The following is a 22,789-nucleotide window of genomic DNA, read 5'->3' as shown; positions in this document are numbered from 1 at the left end:
TCTAGAGGGATGCTTTCATACGAATGCGTCATCGTGACTGCAAATAAAATCCATTTTCAAAATTCCATCCAGGTCATGGTATAGCTAGTACAGAAGGTTAATCTAAAACTACTGGACTTGCTAAGTAATTATTGAAGACGTTTCACTAATCATCCGAGCAGATTCTTCAGTTCAACAGACTGGATGAGTAGTGAAACGTCTTCAATGATAACTCAGCAAGTCCAGTTGATTTAGATTTACCTATACTAGATATACCAGTCTAATATGTACTACATACAGTGACACAGTGCTGGTGAATTAGCATTTTGAATAAGGTGTAAACAGGTGAACAACGTTGGCAGTTTCAGTCTGGGTCTCAGGTAGAACAGTACAGGGCTTTAGGGGTGTGAACAATAGAGGGGTCACATGTGTGAACAATGCAGGAGGATCATAGGTGTGAACAATACAGGGGATTAGTCTTAATTTGAGGTTTAAATTATGCAGGGCCAGTTAATCTCTGTAGTGATACCTTTTAAAATTTACAAATGGTAAACAGACACAGCAGGCAGACTTTGATGTAAAGGGCCACATGAGGGGGGGTCGCAGGCCGCATGGACAGCCCTGGGTTGAGGCATAATAAAGTGAATGACTGTGGGTACTTACACTCCAAACACATTATACACAATAAGAGACAGTGTTTAATGAATAGTGGAGGTGGATTGGACACTTGAGACTCCATGTTTTCAGGATGCACCCATTTATTCTGCCGTCCCATGTACTCTACTATTTTTATCCTTTTGCTCTCTTAGGGCTCTTACTCATGAGCGTTTTTACCTGCGTTCCCCTGCGTTCCGTTTTTCGGCGTTCAGCCGCAGGGGAGCGCAGGAATAGACGCATTTCATTATTTCAAATGGGGCTGTACTCACACAGGCGCATGTAGGCGCCGAACGCAGGTTGAGACGCAACATGCTGCATTTTTCCTGCGTTCGGCGCCTACACGCGCCTGTGTGAGTACAGCCCCATTTGAAATAATGAAATGAGTCTATTCCTGCGCTCCCCTGTGGCTGAACGCCGAAAAACGGAACGCAGGGGAGCGCAGGTAAAAACACTCATGAGTAAGAGCCCTTACTAGTTTCTTATCTGCAGGTGCCACTACTGTATTCCTCTTTTTTTTCCTGGTCCTGCCACTAGGGCATTGGCTAGGCCGCTGGAAGCTTCACATTTTTTTTCCTTCAGTGTAGCCAATCCTCTTAAGGCTGTACCGGGATTTACATCTTGAATGGGGAAAAAAACAGGAAGTAAACCTTTTTTTCCCTTCATTTTTTTTCTCCTTCTCTTGATTATTTATGATCAGTCAGGTTTGGGAAGGATTACATGAAAATCTGACATGACGCCTCAAACAACATTACCATCTAAAAACAAAGCTAAGTATTTAACAGTACAGGTATAGGACCTGTTATGCAGAATACTCTGGACCTGGGGTTTTTGGATAAGGGATCTTTCTGTAACTTGGGTTTGCATACCTTAAAGGAGAAGGAAAGCTACCAAGACATGTTATTGCCAATAGATTAAACACAACAGTGCAAATTAGAACCACCATTGTTTTCTTTAGATTGCTTTACCATACCGAAGCAAACAGCTCTAGAAACGGTCTCTGTTTGTTTAGGATAGCAGCTGCCATATTAGCGTGTTGTGACATCACTTCCTACCTGAGTTTCTCCGTGCTCGCTCATAGAGCTCTTGGCTCAGATTACAGCAGGGGGAGGAAGGGATGGGCAGAGGAGTAAACTGAGCATGCTCAAGCCCTAGCCCTGGAGGTTTAAGATGAAAACAGGAAGTCTGATACAGAAGTCCATGTGTACACAATAGAAGGAAAAAAATGCAGTGTTTCTTTTGACAGAGGACTCAGAGCAGCATTATTTTGAGGGTTTACTGTGTATTTATATAGACCTTTTGAGTGTGTATTTATACAGACCTATACTGTGTATTTATATAGACCTTTTGGATAAAGCTTACTTAGTTTTAGCCTTTCCTTCTCCTTTAAGTCTAATAGAAAATCATTTAAACAAAAACTAAATAGGCTGGTTTTGTCTCCAATAAGGATTAAGTATATCTTAGTTGGGTTCAAATAAAAGGTACTGTTTTATTATTACAGAGAAATTTGCATTATTTGTATAAAACAGAGTCTATTGGAGATGCCTTTCCATAATTCAGAGCTCTCCAGATTACGGATCCCATACCTGTATTTAAAAGGTAAAGCAAGGATTGTGGGACTTCCTAAATGCTTCTTAAATGATCCATGGAATTTTTTAACTAATGGCCCCTTTCACAAGTTGAGTCCCATGAATTAAAGGTGAATTCTAGCATTTTATGAGCTTTTTGAAAGCATGATTAAACTGTTTTTCTATGAAATCATGAATGCCATGAAAGTTAATAAAAGATCTGAAAATGAAAAGTATGAACGGGAAAACCCGCTTGATGATATGAAAACCTCCACTGAATATCTCTAAAAATTAAAGTGGACAATTAGTAGTGAAAACCTCTATAAGTCTGAATGGTTTAAAGGGATTCTGTCATGATTTTTATTTCTAAATTACATGGTTTACACTTCAAATAATTCACTCTACAATTTAAAATTGTATTCCTGAACCAGCAAGTGTATTTTTTTTAGTTGTAATATTGGTGTGTAGGTGCATCTCAGGTCATTTTGCCCGGTCATGTGCTTTCAGAATGTGCCAACACTTTAGGATGGAACTGCTTTCTGGCAGGCAGTTGTTTCCCCTACTCAATGTAACTTAATGTGTTGCAATGGGACCTGGATTTTACTATGGAGTGCTGTACTTAGATCTACCAGGCAGATGTTATCTTGTGTTAGGGAGTGGCTATCTGGTTACCATCCCATTGTTTTGTTGTTATGCTACTGGAAGGGAAGGGGAGGGGGTGATATCAATCCAACTTTCAGTACAGCAGTAAAGAGTGTCGGAAGTTGAAGAGCAGAAGTCACATGACTGGGGGCAGCTGGGAAACTAACTATATGTCTAGCCCCATGTCAGTTTCAAAATTAAATATTAAAAAATCTGTTTGCTCTTTTGATAAACCGATTCCAGTAAATTCAAATATTAGCAAATCAGACCTGTAAATACACAGTTCATAATCCAGTCATAATATAGTATTATTTAAAAAGGAAGTAGTACTGTATATAAAAAGTAGTATATAAAAACTAAAACTTGCTTCCTTTAGAAACTTACCTTGTTTAATAGCGGCTGCTGAGCTGCCATGACTGCATTATATTGCATTTGATTCAGGCACGTTGCCGGGGATGATTCAGGTAGGCACTGATACATTGATACAGCACCAGAATAGCAAGACTGAGGAGTCACCATGAGGGTCTGGGAATCTAATCCACATTCTTGGATTCCAGAGTTCTGTGGTAAACATTCCAGAAACCCCTCCAAATTTGTAGGATTAGTATAAACAGATCTTTCCACATTTCCAAGATCAAAGTCCATCTGTGTAAGGTTTGAAGGCTCCTGATAAGGCATATACTCTTGCTTGCAAGCATAGGGAGCACTGCTAAGTGCAGATTTGTAAAGTTCATGAGTCATGTCATTTATACTGGAAACATTGTATCGCTCGCACTGCTGCTCTTGAAAAGTTGGAGGTACATTGTTCACAGAATTCCAGTTTGTAAGCATGCCATTGACTTGCATGTGTTTCATTTGTTGACTCAGCTGTTGGGGCATCATTTTGCTTGGGTGCTGTATTTGAGGTGGATTCATAGGATTCGGTGTTATACTGGACGGCTCTGGTACACAAGGCATTGGCTGGGCATTGTTCATAAACATACAGTCTGTTTTTTTGTTTAGAGTCTCTTGAACATAAGTCAGTATTTCATCTGCCACATCAATATCACTAAGTTCGGAATAATCAAATTCATTCCTAAAAAATGCTTCATCCTGCTGGATCATTTCCAAGTCATCAACATCAATGCCAAGACTATTCATAATATTATAAAGTTCATTATTTTTGCTTTCAGGAAACACTTCTGAACAATCAGAGGTATGTGCCAAATTCCCCAGGGAACAAGCTGCTCCTTCAAGCTTTAAATTGTTATTTATTACTGGTAAACAATTCTCTGGCTGACTACTGGTAAAGTTATTGCTTAGTTCACTTCGGAGATCTTGAAAATAGTTGTCAAAAGAAAATATTTTTGATGCTGGTGGACAACTGTAAACAGACTCATCCTGTCTCATCATAGCCCCCAAGAGCGAGGATGGCTTAACCGGTGGCTCATTTTTGGAAGAACTGCCTTTGGCGGATGTTGCCTTTGCTTTAGTTGGTGCGACCTCCATAATGGTTTGTAGAGGAAATGAAGATTCATAAAGAACTGCCTCGCCAGTTGTTAAAAGGAAGGGCAGTTTTCCACTTCTCTTCCGCAGATGTTCTGCTCCTTCTTCCTCTCTAAAAAGAAAAATCAAACACATAAAATATACATTTCATCCACCCATGAAGTAATAAAACTCAGGGTAAAGAATGCTGCTCAGTCTGGCCCTCTTTTACAGAGAGTAGCTTACATATTGGCACATGTTGCCGTTAAAAAGAAAAGGACCAGAAGACCCTCATCTGATCACTATACCTTAAGGTTAATAATAAACAATAAATAAACCCAATAGGATTGTTGTGCCATAAAATATGGATTTATTCCAAGTGACATAGTAAGTTAGATTGAAAAAGAAACACGTCCAGCAAGTTCAACCTTTTAACCTGCCTAACTGCCAGTTGACTCAGAGGAAGGCAAAAAATGTAAAAAGATACTGTTTTATTATTACAATCTACTATCTTAAAATGGACTCTATGGGAAACGGCATTCCTGTAATTTGTAGCTTTCTGGATACGGAGTTTGTGGATAAGTGACGATTTGTAACATTCAACCCAAAACGTCATTGTTTTGTAGAACAGGTTTGCTACACAAAAATTGATGTAACCCATTTTAATCAGGACAACAGCCTTGCATTTTCCACTGTTACCAGAGAAAGATACATTTAAAGCTTAAAACCATAACCTGCTGTAAAATATCTTACACAGCAAGACGACTTGTTTCAAAACCAAGAACACAAGTGGTAAAGTATACTCACATTTTACATTTACACAAATGGACATTGAGTAAAAACACCACTTACGTTAGTGCTCTTTGTGATGCAATGATATAATCCGGTCTCCCATTTTTGTAGACTAGTCGAGCGTTTGCTTGAACCCAGACCCATCCAGTATCTCTAGTAAGTAGTCTAAACACAGTCATGCCACTTTCCCCGGTCTTGATCACTGGTTTGAAAGACAAGAGTCTGAAGCTTAGACTTATATGAATAAATAAAACAAGTAAAAAATAGTTATGCACCGAATCCAGGATTCAGTTCAGGATTCTGCCTTTTTCAGCAGGATTCGGATCCTATATTTGAATATGCAAATTAGGGGCGGGGAGGGAAACCACGTGACTTTATGTCACAAAACAAGGAAGTAAAACATTTTTCCCTTTGCCACCCCTAATTTGCATATGCAAATCAGGATTTGGAATTCGGACAAATCTCTTGCACAGGATTTGGGGGTTCTGCCAAATCCAAAATAATGGATTTGGTGCATCCCTACTAAAAAAGACCCTTTAAATAGATTAGATTAAATTTTAATAACAAAATTGATAAACCGTTAATTGTGAAACCTAAGAGAGCAGTTAAAGTTGTACCCTATTTTAGCTAGACATTGCAAACAGTGTCCTTTTAGATGAGAATGGTAAAATTATACTTATTATAGAGAAGGTATTTGCCCCCACCCCCACTACATAGGGACTGGGTTACTACATGATTGAATTTGCACCTATGTACAGTGGTGTGAAAAACTATTTGCCCCCTTCCTGATTTCTTATTCTTTTGCATGTTTGTCACACTTAAATGTTTCTGCTCATCAAAAACCGTTAACTATTAGTCAAAGATAACATAATTGAACACAAAATGCAGTTTTTAAATGAAGGTTTACATTATTAAGGGAGAAAAAAAACTCCAAATCTACATGGGCCTGTGTGAAAAAGTGATTGCCCCCCTTGTTAAAAAATAACTTAACTGTGGTTTATCACACCTGAGTTCAATTTCTGTACTCACCCCCAGGCCTGATTACTGCCACACCTGTTTCAATCAAGAAATCACTTAAATAGGAGCTACCTGACACAGAGAAGTAGACCAAAAGCACCTCAAAAGCTAGACATCATGCCAAGATCCAAAGAAATTCAGGAACAAATGAGAACAAAAGTAATTGTCTGGTAAAGGTTATAAAGCCATTTCTAAAGCTTTGGGACTCCAGCGAACCACAGTGAGAGCCATTATCCACAAATGGCAAAAACATGGAACAGTGGTGAACCTTCCCAGGAGTGGCCGGCCGACCAAAATTACCCCAAGAGCGCAGAGACAACTCATCCGAGAGGCCACAAAAGACCCCAGGACAACATCTAAAGAACTGCAGGCCTCACTTGCCTCAATTAAGGTCAGTGTTCACGACTCCACCATAAGAAAGAGACTGGGCAAAAACGGCCTGCATGGCAGATTTCCAAGGCGCAAACCACTTTTAAGCAAAAAGAACATTAAGGCTCGTCTCAATTTTGCAAAAAAACATCTCAATGATTGCCAAGACTTTTGGGAAAATACCTTGTGGACCGACGAGACAAAAGTTGAACTTTTTGGAAGGTGCGCGTCCCGTTACATCTGGCGTAAAAGTAACACAACATTTCAGAAAAAGAACATCATACCAACAGTAAAATATGGTGGTGGTAGTGTGATGGTCTGGGGTTGTTTTGCTCCTTCAGGACCTGGAAGACTTGCTGTGATAGATGGAACCATGAATTCTACTGTCTACCAAAAAATCCTGAAGGAGAATGTCCGGCCATCTGTTCGTCAACTCAAGCTGAAGCGATCTTGGGTGCTGCAGCAGGACAATGACCCAAAACACACCAGCAAATCCACCTCTGAATGGCTGAAGAATAACAAAATGAAGACTTTGGAGTGGCCTAGTCAAAGTCCTGACCTGAATCCTATTGAGATGTTGTGGCATGACCTTAAAAAGGCGGTTCATGCTAGAAAACCCTCAAATAAAGCTGAATTACAACAATTCTGCAAAGATGAGTGGGCCAAAATTCCTCCAGAGCGCTGTAAAAGACTCGTTGCAAGTTATCGCAAACGCTTGATTGCAGTTATTGCTGCTAAGGGTGGCCCAACCAGTTATTAGGTTCAGGGGGCAATTACTTTTTCACACAGGTTTGGATTTCTTTTCTCCCTAAATAATAAAAACCCTCATTTAAAAACTGCATTTTGTGTTTACTTGTGTTATCTTTGACTAATAATTAACGGTTTTTGATGAGCAGAAACATTTAAGTGTGACAAACATGCAAAAGAATAAGAAATCAGGAAGGGGGCAAATAGTTTTTCACACCACTGTAAATAAAAGAGCCCTGTGGTTTGTGTAACAGATACATATATTATGACACACACAAAAACAGATACATACTTCGGGTATGATTCTCTGCACAATAGAGCATATCTGCAGCATGAATAAATTGGTATCCGGTTCCTCTCACACATAGCTCAGCTTCTGTATATCCCAGCACCATGCTGCCTCTGAAAAACACAATATAACAAAAACCATTAAGACAATAATGAATGAATACTTTTATAAAACAATGGGCAGCATAAATGTAATATATAGCCATTCAGTAATAGTTCTTACTTGGCATCACAACCAATTGGTGTGAAGTCTAATTTGTGCTTGGTTCTGAAAATGAAGTTTTTGGCTCGGATCTCCAGGATTGAAGGAGACTGTAGTGGAGTAGCCAAAGTGAAAAGGGCTAGCTGTGGAGGAAGTATTGACCCATCTTTCCCTTTTTTATTCTGTCCATGCAGAAACTTCAGACGACCTTGAAAGTTCATTGCCTGGGAAGTATAAATTCAGAAAAAGAAAACTATAAGAAAAACATATCTGTTTTAGGCCCTGTTTGGTATAGTGGCTCAAGTATTTGTTTTGTGACCAAATTCCAGCACTTAACAAGATTTGGCCAAATCCTAAGTGTTCACCTTCAAAGACTTTTTTCAGTTGTTGTTGTTTTCAGACAGTTGAACAGAAATAGACTTTTTTTCAATTACTTTCTATTTGTGACCATTTTTCTAAAACTGAAGTTCAATTTTCACCTTCTTATGACTTTCAAAAGGAGCTTTGGTTCTCAGGGCAGCTGTTAGAATTGATACAATAGTTTCTAATATTGCACAGATACTGCACAGAAATGTATCAACTAATGTAGCAAATTGTAACCGTTCAGATTCTGCATCACTGAGCTGCCAGACTGAAACACCAGAGACAGGAACATTACACTTAAAACTTACATTTTGGAAAAACCGTAGAAGATAAAAAAAATGGAAAGCAACTGAAAACAGTATTTCTGAAAACAACAAAAGTTTTGTGAACACCCCCTTTAAAATATTACTACTTTAAAGCTTTGAACAATTTATGCATTTTTTTAACACATACTCACATGTGAATATGCAAATTAGGTTTTGCATTCAGCCTATATGATCAGACCCAATTTAGAGGGTCAGACACAAACAAGCTCTACACAGCATTTAAAGGGGCTGTTTAGCTTCCAAACACTTTTTTCAGTGCAATTGTTTTCAGATTATTCCCCAGAAATAAAGACTTTCAATTACTTTCCATCTTTTACTGTTTGTCCAAAACCTAAGTTTAAAGTTTGGGGGCAGATTTATCAAAGGTCGAATTTCGAGCTATTTTTTGTGTACTTCGACTAGGGGTTTAAATTTAAAGAAATTTCGAAATTTATCATGTACTGTTTCTTAAAAAATTCGACCGACCATTTTGCCATACAAAACCAGCCGAATTGCTGTTTTAGCCTATGGGGGACCTCCTAGAATGTATTTGGAGTCAATTGGTGGAGTCAATTGTCCCTGCTGAGCAGAATCTCAGGGTTTTATTACAGGCAGCTGTTGGAATTGATGCAACAGTTACGAATACTCCAGAGATGCTGCTGAGAAATGGGATGCACCGAATCCACCATTTTGGATTCGGCCGAACCTTTGCTAAAGATTCGGCCGAATACTGAACCGACTCCTAATTTGCATATGCAAATTAGGGATGGGAAAGGGAAAACATTTTCTTACTTCCTTGTTCCTTGTTTTGTGACAAAAAGTCACGCAATTTCCCATATGCAAATTAGGATTTGGATTCGGCTGGGCAGAAGGATTCGGCTGAATTTGAATCCTGCTGAAAAAGGCAGAATCCTGAACCGAATCCTGGATTCATTGCATCCCTAGTTTCAACTAAAAGTTGCAGAATTGAAACAGTTTAGAGTATGTCTCTGAATTACTGAGCTGCCAGACTTGGACAGGAACATTAAACTTTGGAAAAACAGTAAAAAATAAATAATGGAAAGTAAGTGAAAAAAGTCTTTATTTCTGGGGAACAATCTAAAAACACCTGAATTGAAAAAGTGTTTGAAAGGTAAACAATCCCTTTAAAGGGATCAGATTTGGTTTAGCCAGTCACTTGGATTAAACCAAATCCAGAAATAAAAAAGGCTTGGATTTAAACAAACCAAAAACCAAATATGGGATTCAGTGCATGCCTATAAATTTGATATATCCATATATATTTTTCTTAAAGAGGGTCTTAAAGGGGTGGTTCACCTTCAAACAACTAGTTGGTTTCAGATAGATCACCAGAAATAACGACTTTTTCCAATGACTTTCTATTTTCTATGTGTCACAGTTTTTCTAATATTGAAGCGTAAAGTGTAATTATTCTCCTTTTGAAACAGCCCTGGGAGGGGGGTCGCCGCCCCTGTAAAATGTTCTAAATTGATACATTTAGTTGATAAATTTGTTATCTTTGTCCCTGCTGAGCAGAATCTCTGGGTTTCATCACAGGCAGCTGTTTTGAAGCTGTTGAATTGATACAATAGTTACTAATACTCCAGAGATGCTGCTGATAAATGTATCAAAATGTTGTAAAATTGTAACAGTTTAGAGTCTGTGCCTGAATTACTGAGCTGCCAGACTCAAACACCAGAGACAGGGACATTCAACTTTAAACTTAGATTTTGGAAAAACAGTAAAAAACAAATAATGAAAAGTAATTGAAAAAAGCCTTTATTTCTGGGGAACAATCTGAAAACAACTGAACTGAAAAAAAGTGTTTGGCAGGTGAACAACCCCTTTAAGAGAAAGAAAGAAAAGTTACTGTAAATTACCAGATTACTGAAAATGCAGGTGCAAGTTGCTGGGCTTCAATGATGGCAAATTAACTACTTTTAGACAAACACAATCAGAGCAGACTTTATAGCTGTATTTTATAGAATCAAGAGAGACTGTAAAAACTACTCAGAACAGACCCCCCCCCCAAAAAAAAACAACTATAGACTGCATTTATAATTTTATGGAGGAGAGGCATCAGCCCAGGTTAGAGATTTTGCTTACTGCGGTCTGCCTAACAAAGTGGCACCTCTAGTTTTCTTTCCTTGTCCTCACCCCTATTTGTGACCAAAGGATTCCGGAGATTTCCTTGTAAGCAATCAAAAGATGAATATTACAAATAGAATCACATACCAGAAATCCAGAAGAATTATCCAGAAGGCATCTTAACCTGCAGACAAAATTCCTTTCCATGAAGGAAGAATTTTCAGGAGGGAGTTGTTCTGGTTTATAGCAATTGAGTGCTGAGAACTCTTCATCTGTGTAGAAAATATACAGGACTTGAATTAGACATATTATCAAGCTAAGCAAATATCTACTTGCAACAGGATGATGGGTTTATATGAACTTTCTAAAAATGTTTTAATATAGACTCAGCAAAAAAAAAAAGTTATTTATTTTGGAGACATTTCAGCTAGCAATCTAGCTTCAAGGAAAAAGAAATGATTACCCGATCATTAAATGTATACACAAGTTCTGGTTGTTCTCAAACATTAACAAATTTTTGTCCTTTCCCACAATTTGTTCTAATTTTTGTGCTATAGATGTGCTTTCTAATATAGGAGAATTATCGATTTGCTTCTGATTTTCAGTGGGGACAAGTTGTATTACAATTTAACTGTAACCTTTACATTAACTTTTATTTTGATGTAGAAAGTGATATTAAAAAATTAAAACCAGTTGCAAATTGTCTCAGAATATTTGTGTGTGTTTTTTTTTTAGCTATTTAGCTTTTTGTTCAGTAGCTCTTCACTTTGCAATTTCACCAATCTGGTGGCTAGGGTCTGAAATTCCCTAGCAACCATGCATTGATTTGCATAAGAGACTGGAATATGAATAGAAAAGGCCTCAATAGAAACCCAAGTAATAAACAGTAATAAATAAATAAATAAAATAAATAAATCCACTATTTTGGATTCGGTTGAACCCACGAATCCTTTGTGAAAGATTCAGCCGAATAACGAACAGAATCCTAATTTGCATATGCAAATAATGGGTGGTAAGGGGAAAGCATTTTTACTTCCTTGTTTTGCGACAAAAAGTCACGCGATTTCCCTCCCGTCCCAAATTTGCATATGCAGATTAGAATTTGGATTCAGGTTGGCCGGGCAGAAGGATTCTGCCGAATCCTGCTGAAAAAGGCAGAATCCTGGATTCGGTGCATCCCTAATAACAATACATATGCAGCATTACAAAGCATTTGTTTTTAGATGGGGTCAGTAAACCCCATTTGAAAGGTGGAAAGAAAAAGGCAAATTATTAAAAAAACTATATAAAACAATGAAGAACAATTGAAAAGTTGCTTAGAACTAGAACTTTAACATACTTAAAGTTAACTTAAAAGTGAACCACCCCATTAAATGATCATATATAACAGAATTTCTCATCCCTTCCATCTCTCTCACAGCTGGCTTGAGAGGACATTTAACTATACTGGCTGTACTTTACTTTACAAGTACATTAGAGACAATTAGCAGGGGACCTTTTTACCCATAAAGAGGATCACCGTACCAGAGGCCACCCCTTTAGACTAGAAGAAAATAACTTTCATTTGAAGCAACGTAGGGGGTTCTTCACAGTCAGGACAGTGAGATTGTGGAATGCACTGCCGGGTGATGTTGTGATGCTGATTCAGTTAATGACTTTAAGAATGGCTTGGATGATTTTTTGGACAGACATAATATCAAAGGCTATTGTGATATTAAAATCTACAATTAGTATTGATATGGGTATATGTATTTTATGTGAGCGTATGAAGGGGTGTGTGTATGTACAGACACTGGGCTTCATTTGTAGGGGTTGAACTTGATGGACTTTTCAACCCAACTTAACAATGTGATTATGTTGGTAAAGTATGCAAAAAAAAAAAAAGTGCAGTAATTTTTTTCCCTCCTGGCATGCGAGCCCTACAAACTTGTCTTTCATAAAAGCTGTTTGTAAGGCCAGTCACTAAGCTGTGAGTTATGCAGGAGACCAACATTTCAGCTGGGCTGTGAAAACTGATACAGTGTGGATTAAACAGTATGTGTCTGTGCTACTCATTTGATTGAAACACAATCTATGAAGAATATTGCTAAAACACAAAAAAAAAACCACACATTTTACCATGAATACCTAAATGGAACCACACATTTTACTGTAAACTCTTGCAAACATGGCTGCTAATGTTTCATTCTTGTTTCATTTATTTTAAGACCCCTGCTGTTAAATAATTGTAAATCATTGTTTAACTTGCTGGCCTGTATAAATATCACTTACCTTGAAGTTCCCTTTTGATTTCAGTGGGGTTCTAATGTCCCCGATTTTCCCTGACAGCTTTGGCAGCAAAACTGCCTGGTTTTCCACAACTTAAATGATATTCAGCAAAAAAGAATCTCTCTATAACAACCATATCTTATTCATTTTATGTATCAGAGAATTATATCAAAAGGAAGTGAACCTGTGAAAAGTAAAACGCAGACCCAAGACAGACATAGCCTTTCCATAGAGGGAGCATGGAGGATATGGATGCTTCATACTTTGGGAACAGACAAGTTATATTGTTCCATTGCAAGGTTGTGCTTTAGTAGTAGAGAATAGTAGTATACTGGATATAGTTCAGAACAGGAAAGTGTTTACACTACAGGTATGGGACCTTTTATCCAGAATGCTCAGGACCTGGGGATTTATGGATAAGGGATCTTTCTGTAATTTGCATCTTCATACCTTGTGTCTACTAGAAAATCATGTAAACATTTAATAAACCCAATAACCTGGTTTTGCTTCCAATGAGGATTAATTATACAGTGTTTTAGTTTGTATCATGTAAAAGGAACTGTTTTATTATTACAGAGAAAAAGGATATCAATTATCAATTTTAAAAATTTGGATTATTTATTTATAATGGTGTCTATGGGAGATGGCCTTTCCGTAATTCGGAGCTTTCCAAATAGGTTTCTGAATAAGGGATCCCATACCTGTACCGGTATTTTGTAATAAATAAATAAATGCAAGCTGTTAAAAAAAAAAACACCCCTTTCACTAAGCATATTATAATAATGATATTTATACTATGCTTAAAGTGGACCTGTCACCCAGACAAAAATCTGTATAATAAAAGTCCTTTTCAAATTACACATGAAATCCAATTTCTATTTTTATTAAAGCATTCATAGCTGTTGTAAGCTCATTTAAAAATCTCAGCTGTCAATCATATATTGTCTGCCCCTCCTCTATGCCTTAGGGATAGAGGCGGAGCAGACAATTACTTTAATTTTCCATTCAGCACTTCCTAGATGTCACTGCTCTCCCCACATTCCCCCGTTCTCTTCTCCGTGTAACCAGGGCATGGGGATGGACATTGGGTCCCCCATTCTGGTACACAAACAAGATTCTTAGATGATGCAAGGCTTGTCTTAATAACAGTGTCCACAAAATGGCTCCTGCCTGCTTGCTGTGATTATGAATTCCAAGACTGAAGGAAACAAGATTCAGATCATTTCTACAGTGTCATTAAAGTTCATTTTGCTTGACTAATGTGATAAAATATGATTTTGAATATTTTGTTTTGGGTGATGGGTCCCCTTTAAGGTTTTAAACAAGTAGAAGATTACTGGTTGCTTTAAAGCAAGGCATTTTGGATGCAGAATGAAAATCCTCAGTTCTGCCCAGGAGAAATTATTAGCAGTAAGGCCTCTCAAAACAAGCTGTTTTTTCTTCACAACAAAACTTCTTGTGGGCTTAAAATTTGAATGTTTTTCTAAACTTGCCAACAGCTGTATATTTAAGTTGTGTAAAGGGTTTGCAAACTTTAAATAAAGACAAACAGCAGATTTATTATTGAGGTCTTCACAATAAATGCAAAATTAGTCATCGAAATATGAATACTTGCCTGGGGATCTCTGAACAGAGCTTGAGGGATGAGCTGGGTCAAAAGCCCAGTGAAGCTGACGTTGGAACTCAAGTCGATCCTCGGTATGTATTAACTCATAAACACTTTGGTGAATTACATCAGACTGAAAAGACACAAGAAAAAAAAAAATCTATATTGTATAGAATAATGATAATAACATCATAAAATTATAATTCTCTTTAAAACCCAGTCAAAGCCTGATTTTAAAAATGTCACAGCCACATATGGCTGCCAGTGTGCACATGGGATTTTGACCAAAAATGCAAAGAAAGAAATAAATAAAAAGCGAGAAAAATGTTGTATAGCAGTACAGTACTTGTGGATATTTATTCTCAAAAAATCATTATTTTTCAACCAAAGGAAAAAAATGATTATGCATATATATATATATATCTATATATCTATATGTCTATATATATATATATATATATATATATATATATATATATATATATATATATATATATATATATATATATATATATATATATATATATATATATATATATATATATATAATATTTATTTATTTATTTAATTGGGATTTTGTGTCATTTTATCAGTCATAAAACAACAAACTTGTCATAAATAACCCATAATGTGCACCAAAAAACCCAGTGCAATAAAATATTTTATTACCGCACACCTCCTTCCACTTTTCTGCGTGGTGGTGCTGGTCCTCCGTTGACCAAGCCCGGTCTCCTTACTGCTATGCAATTTCAAAAAACGGTCCGCACACACCAATGTTGCAGTCGGGGATTGTGCCCCTTTTATTAATGCCACCAACAATCAACGTTTCGGGGGGAACACAGCCTCCCTTCTTCAGGATCCTGAAGAAGGGAGGCTGTGTTCCCCCCGAAATGTTGATTGTTGGTGGCATTAATAAAAGGGGCACAATCCCCGACTGCAACATTGGTGTGTGCGGACCGTTTTTTGAAATTGCATAGCACCAAAAAACCCAGACACGTTGCCCAAATGTAAAAATAAAAAACTGAGATTGTGCAGGATCTAAATACTTTTGCAATATACTGCCTTATATTGAGACGGAGTATGCATACATACTAAATGACCAATTGTTTTAGCACAATCATGCAGGCGAAAATGCCTTTTTGCAGAGAGTATTTGTCTTATTAACACAGCAAACAAGAGCACTGGGAGGATTTAAAGATGGAGCAAATAATTATTCATAGAAAGTGTGTTGTCTCTATGGAAACCTTTCCTAATGTCATTCTCATAAATATTAAAGGGGAACTATTGCGAAAATGAAAATTTAATATAAGCGTCATCACCATACCAAAACAAGAAACTTACTTAATACAATCAATTAAAAATTCTGCATTGTTTTTGAAATAATCAAGTTTATCTTCACTTTTCCTCTCACTGCATCTGTTTCTCTTCATTCTGTCTTCATGCAGGAGCTGGGTGTCAGATATTCATCAACAGTTAGATCCAATATATCTTATAGGGGGGCTCATTTTAGCTAGAAGATGTATTTGAGCTCACTCTATTAAAATCATCAGACATCATGTCTCTCTATATGCAGAATTTGTGCAAAAGCCAGTTATTTTGTTAGATTTTGTTTGTACTGAGCTCTAATTCATCTGCAAGGCAAGGAAACCCCCACCCCGATATATTGGGAACCACTGCAATGTAACCAGTATTGAATGGTCACTCCACATTTATTGGTGGAAAATGTAGACCTGCGTTTAAAACACATAAATAAAAGGCTGGTTAGATTTAAGAACTCCCCACCAAAAAAATAGATTTTTGTTTTATATGGGGTGATATCACTGCTGGCAAGGATGTTGATCTGTGTGAATATAGGCCCAAACAAAGAGCAAAACAATTTGCACCAATGACAATAAAAATCCATATTCCTATAACTTTCCTTAGATATGGCGCATCTGTCGCGACGCCTGTGATTCATCTCAGCACGTCGGAACAGATATTATCCCAGGTATAAGCACTTGTGCAGTTCTACCCTTATGGGGGAATGTAATAAAAGTCGCAAAGAGCAAAACAATTCGTGCCAATAAGAATAAAAATCCACATCTCGCAATGTAATATTGTTCCTTAAACTGTTATTGCATTGTGAATTTTAATTGCTCACTCTTAAGAAGTGCTTGAAGGTGTCGTAATCTTTTGGAGCAAACATAACGACTTTTTCAGTAAGAAGTTTTATTACATTGACTGTGCATTGGCGCAAACTATAAAATTTGCAAACGGTCTTTCACTGTTGGAAGTGGTCGCTTAACAGTTTCCGGGTTCGGAAAAGCTATATTAAATCTGCACAAAGCAAAATTTGTTCACGTAAGGGCACAACTTTTCGCATTGCAAATAGTTTTTCCATCACCGACTTTTATTACATTCCCGCGTTAGTGTTTTGGGAAAAACGTGCAGAGGACGGGCCGGGTGATGTCAGAGGTGGGGCAGGGACGTCTGAGGTGGGACTGATGACATGGTGATCAGCATTTGGCTGATTGCCATTGATCTGCGTGCATTCACCTGGTTGCCCAAAATAATGCATAAGGAGGTATTTTCAGGCCGACCCCCACTCCGCATACCTGCACTGCGGAGTTGGGGCACAGAACTGAAAGAAATGGATCTGCTTCTTGAGCCAAGTTGTCAGCCCAAAAATGCCTGCTTTTGCATTTTCGGCCTGACTTCCTCTCAGATGTGATTGTCTGAACACAATTGAAGCAGAAGAAACTTCTGGCACCTCTGATTTTCATTCAGTAGAGTTTATCGGATTGCCCTTTAAAAAACACTGGGCCCCATTTGTAACACAAGTCTCATTTCAGGCATTTCCTTTATCGCTGTATATACTTGCATTTAATAAGATGTATGCGTTTTAACAAACTTTTAAAATCACTCTTGGACAACTAATTATAGAAAATAGAATAGTTTGCAAGTCTACCTGCAGTTTTTCTCAAGTATTTTTTCTGGCTTTTAATATTGTAAAAAAAGAATAGATGGGAAAAAAGATTTTACTTGGCATTCAAATGCACAATTTGTGCCAGCTGATACTAAGGAAATACCGAAGCAATCAAAGTCAAAGGACTTAATTAGATATTAACACGCAACTTTTTATAGTTTGGACAAAGCTCCTGAAAAAAGATATGAAATGTTAACCCTTTCAGTGACTATCTGAGTTATAATGAGTTATCTGCTTTGCTAATTTACTATTAAACAGCCATTTTACACTGCTCTTTAAAATCACTATTGGTGGAATATATTGTGTTCTTATGCATGTTACTTGAGAAAACACACAATTATTAATCATGTAATTGTTCATATAGCTCAGATATAATCCTCATTACAATATAGGAAAAACTCTTAAAGGGGACATAAACTTTTCCAAGAACTTACTTTGCCCTAATAAACATTTTTGCAACTTACATAATGTTATTTTAGCGTTTTTTAGCTGCCAGTATTATGAATTGGCAGCTAAAAATAACTAAGTGAATAACTGTGTAACAGAAGCTAGTGATGTGCGGGTTGGATAAAATGCAATCCGCACCCGACCCTAAACCGCCCTTCGCCAACCAGCACCGGCCAGTTTGACTTCCATTTTAAGGCCTGCGCCGCCCCGCTGATGACATCACAAAAGGGCTGGGGCAGGAGGCGTTTTTCTTTAAAAAATTAAGCCGGAAGTCAGAAGCCGGCAGTTCCAGTTGGCGGGCCTGGAGAGGATGAAGAATATCTCAACCCGGACGCAAATGGAGGTGCGGGGTTGGTCCGAACCCACTCGACCCGCGGGTTCTGTGAGTATCGGGTCTACCCGCACATCACTAACAGAAGCAGCCCCTGCTATTCTGTCTGGGTTGCTGGCAGGATATGACGGCAACAGATTCAATGACAATTGTCACATTGAGCGATAAAACTAAGGAGAGAAGTGTTTTTTCCTGTAAAAACAAGCTTTAAAATGATAATGACACCAGAAAATAATATTTTTTATATCTATCATAATATTGTCTTGATTGATATTTATAACTTTGCCATAAAAGTATTTGCCTGATGCTTTTATATTACCATACTTAACCCCATGTTCCTCTATGAGGGGGCTGCATTAGCATTAGAAATTCTAAAGGTGGCCATACACGGGCCGATAAAAGCTGCCGACAGACCGCGTCGGCAGCTTATTGGCCCGTGTATGGGGCCCCACGACGGGCTTCACCGATCGAGATCTGGCCGAAAGTCGGCCAGATCTCGATCGGATGGGACAGAAAATCCCGTCGGATCGCGGCCACATCTAATCCAAATAAGAGCAAGATATTGCTTTTTTTCTCACTGCAATAAGGCATCATGAACAGATTTGTGGATACGGTTAAACATTATCCAATGAGTTAAATCTACAGCAGAGGAGCCCAAAAGAAAGACCGTACATCTCAAGCTGGTGACCAGTAAAATCAGGGAAGACAAGTATTGTCTGAAAAAAAGCTCCATAAGCCTTCTGGATACTTTCCAATGAGATAAACACTTAATAGCTTCAGAAACAGATGTCCTCTGCGTTAGAGGAGGTTCATCACGTGCAACAAATCTCTTTGCCTGTCCTTACATTTGATGCAGCAAGTCTTGATGCAATTTGGTAGGTTATGATAAATTCAGTAGACCATGGCAACATCAGTAAAGTTTGGGCACCTTGATACAGAGCAAAGTGGGCAAAATTGTCCACTCAGTTAATCACTTGGTTTGCTGTTCCACATGTAGAATAAAACAAAACAGAAAAAACAAGCATTCTAAAAAAAAAAAAAAAGAAATTTGTATATACCTGCTGAAAACCCAAATAGTCCTGAATAGTGGAAGATGCAAAAAAGACCAAGCCATCAGAGGCAACCACCAAGACAAATCCATTCAGAGCCTGAAAGAGAAAAATAATTAATTGTAATTTAATATTGTCATTATATTACTTGCAAAATTAAATAAAAATGCAATAATCCAACTTTCATATATTATATTCAGCTGTTAAATACAACACATATTGGGGTTGATACATTTATATAAAGTAAATATTGCCAACATCTGTATTAAAATCCCCTCACAAAAGCTTGGTATGTACCATCTCCACCTAGAAGCCTGGCCCACAGCTCTATAGGATAACAGAATACACAAGGGCCATGAACAAGCTGTAGAAAATAGCTATAAACAGTGCTTAGTAGTGTCATTTAGAGTCTTGCACTGGGCCATTTTTTGGAACCCGTACCCGGCCTGTACCCACAACCCGGACCCACAACCCGCATTCTTACCCGTATGGACACGCTACCCAACCCGCAAGTACCTTATCTGCAACCCGGACCCGCTGACATCATCGGAAGTAAGCGTCATCAGATAAAAGGAATAAAAATCACTATTGAGAATACCCGCGGCCCGACAAGCAAAGCCGCAGAAGTGCCGACCGGCGTCTATACCCGCACCCGGAACTTCTACCCGCAACCCGCAGGGTACCGCAGGTTTTTGCGGGTAACCTGACCAGCTGCAGGACTCTAGTGTCATTAGTAAAAATTGTATCTTGGTTATGTCATAGGACTTACTGAAATATATTAGGAGTCACATTGCAGTTTAATGACCTGTATAAAAGCTTTCAACTTGCAGCCTTGAGCATTTGTTTGGTTGTGGAACTTCTAGGTGAATTTTTAAAACCCTTATACAGTACACGTATACAATGGCAGTATATTATTCTTAATTTATTTTACTGTGGCTATGCAGAGGACCAAACAATTTAAAAACATTTATTTACTATATGTATACGATCAGCAAATTGAGGGGAAGAGAAAAGACAATGCTCAAAAATGAGAAAGTTTCCATTTTTCTGCTGAAATACTGTATGTATTGTGTGTTTGCACATAAGCTGATGCCTGTCCTGGTCAGTGCACTTATAAGAAGGAATGGAAGGGAGCTCATCTGCTTTACTTCCCCTACATAAATGCTACAAAGGAATAATGTGAGGGGAACGCAAGCTACATATGCAATGATAAGCTATGTGTATATGGGAGATGATAATGAAAGCTGTGACCAGCCAACCTGAGACAATGACACTTAAGGGTTAGTCCACACCAGGAGATTCGGGGAGATTTAGTTGCCTGGCGACTAATCGCCTCTTCTTCTGGGCGACAATCTCCCCGAACAGCCTTCGCATGTCTTCCCATTCGCTATTATGAAAAGTCGCCTGCGCTAAAGCACACGCGGAGCTTCATTTTCCAAAGTCGCCCGAACTTTCCTCGTGAGGCATACCTCCCTACATTTTGGAAATAAAAAAAAGGGAAATGAAAGTTGGCGTGCGTAGTCTGGGAAATTTTTACCAAGCCCCTTTTTGTGGCCACACCCCCTACCATGTTCATTTTACAAGACTTGGCAGGTTATGAAAATTTTAACATATTTCTGTGGATTTTCAGTGATTACAGTTTTGCTAATGAAGGTGAATTGCCCTTTAAGCTGTGAGTCTAACTTTTCCCAAGGAACCTGTTATTTTTATTGTTACAATTACTTATTTGGTATCTCAAAATTGTTATAAAAGTATCTTATCAGCTGCTGTGGCTGTTCTGGGCTCTCTGCCAATTAAGTTAGAAATTTGTTTCTTTTTCAGGCTGTTCAGTGCAGAGAAAAACTGGACTTTCCAGTACAAATGAGGGACTTCGGGTTGAGCTATCAAAAGAAAGACTGTCCCTCTAAAAATGGGACAGTTAGGAGGTATGTTTTAGGCAAGACTAATATTACGGCACATGCACAACTTTCCTTAAAGGAATTGTTCAGAATAAAAATAAAAATAGGCTTTGCATAATAAAAAATGTTTCTAATATAGCTAGTTAGGCAAAAATGTCATGTATAAAGGCTGGAGTGACTGGATGTCTAACATAATAGCCAGAACACTACTTCCTGCTTTACAGCTCTCTTGGTTTCCACTTTACCCTGGTGACCAAGCAGTAACCAATCAGTGACTTGAGAGGGGGAGGCACATGGTCCATAACTGTTGCTTTTAAATCTGAGCTGAATGTCGAGAATCAATTGCAAACTCACTGAACAGTTATGACCCATGTGTTCCCTCCTTCAAGTAGCTGACTAACTCAGAGTTAGAGAGCTGAAAGGCAGGAAGTAGTGTTCTGGCTATTATGTTAGGCATCCAGTCACTCCGGCCTTTATACATTACATTTTTGCCTAACTAACTATATTAGAAACAGTTTTTATTTTAACACTGAACTGTTCCTTTAACAGGATAACACTGTTGCAACCCCAAAGTGACATCTTCTGCCAAGAGTGTTACACTGCTTTTTTTAGTGAAGGCAGTTAAAGGCAGTTTGAACTGCTGAATTTATTCACAAAAGAACAGTGGTTGCTAACATGAGTTGTGTGTCAGAACTCTCAAACTGAACAATAAGTTTCACAGTACAGACATGAGACCTGTTATCTAGAATGCTCAGAACCTGGGGTTTTCTGGATAACAGATCTTTTTGTAATTTGAATATTCATACCTTAAATCTACTAGAATATAATTTCAACATTAAATAAACCCAATAGGCTGGCTTTGCTTACAATAAGGATTAATCATATCTATAATTTGGATCAAGTACAAGGTACTGTTTTATTATTACAGAGAAAAAGGAAATAATTTTATAAAATTTGGATTAGTTGGATAAAATGGAGAAGGCCATTCTGTAATTCAGAGCTTTCTGGATAACGGGTTTCCAGGTAACAGATCCACATACCGTAGGTTAAAAAAACAAAACAACAAAAGTCTTTAAAAAGAGTAAAACAAACACTTAATACAAAAGGTGAATCTGCATAAAACAGCACACGCTACAGAAAGTGAATATTAGTTGAACTTAGAATCTACATGGCCTTTGACTTGTTGGCAACAAACAAAAGGACTATAACTTGGCAACACATAATATATTAATATCAAGTACCTCCTTTGTAGTACTGCCACTCTTTGCCTTTAGAACTCAAATCTTTTTGCAATGCTGAACAGTTTGTAGTTGGATATTGAACTATTTCTCAAGAAGAAATGCCTATTTTATGCCTATTTTGGAGACAAGTCTGCCCTTTAGCATTATGACTTTTTATTTGTCCAATATGGTGCGAAAATGCCTAAAGTTGCTTATAAAACGTACACATCAAAGTGCTGACTGTTAGTGCCGGCACATACTGCTAATTAGTTATCAACCTCAGATGACTTTCCGAAGTAGCTGACTTTGTAACTTTAGCCATAGTGACTTATAAACATAAAATCTTTAAACGGATACCGTTATGGGAAAAAAAGTTTTTTACAAAACGCATCAGTTAATAGTGCACTGAATTCTGCACTGAAATGTTTCTTAAAAGAGCAGACAGGTTTTTTCTTTATATTTAGTTTTGAAAACTGACATGGGGCTAGACATATTGTCAGTTTCCCAGCTGCACCGAGTCATGTGAC

At 37.8% G+C, this 22,789-nt stretch overlaps 1 protein-coding gene across 1 annotated transcript in view; it reads right to left on the bottom strand.

The window, feature by feature from the left end:
* ahr.S (aryl hydrocarbon receptor S homeolog) overlaps window positions 1-22,789 on the bottom strand; it is a 77,804-nt gene that overhangs the window by 1,491 nt on the left and 53,524 nt on the right. The window contains 7 exon segments of the mRNA NM_001089224.1: window positions 3,228-4,440; window positions 5,160-5,301; window positions 7,525-7,634; window positions 7,744-7,946; window positions 10,626-10,750; window positions 14,362-14,485; window positions 19,154-19,243. Of these exon segments, the coding sequence (NP_001082693.1) occupies window positions 3,228-4,440; window positions 5,160-5,301; window positions 7,525-7,634; window positions 7,744-7,946; window positions 10,626-10,750; window positions 14,362-14,485; window positions 19,154-19,243 (2,007 nt within the window).

Source organism: Xenopus laevis, chromosome 6S, assembly GCF_017654675.1.
Source record: "Xenopus laevis strain J_2021 chromosome 6S, Xenopus_laevis_v10.1, whole genome shotgun sequence".
Lineage (NCBI taxonomy): Eukaryota > Metazoa > Chordata > Amphibia > Anura > Pipidae > Xenopus > Xenopus laevis.
The sequence above is the reverse complement of the archived record's forward strand: the minus strand, read 5'-3'. Positions and strand labels throughout refer to the sequence as shown.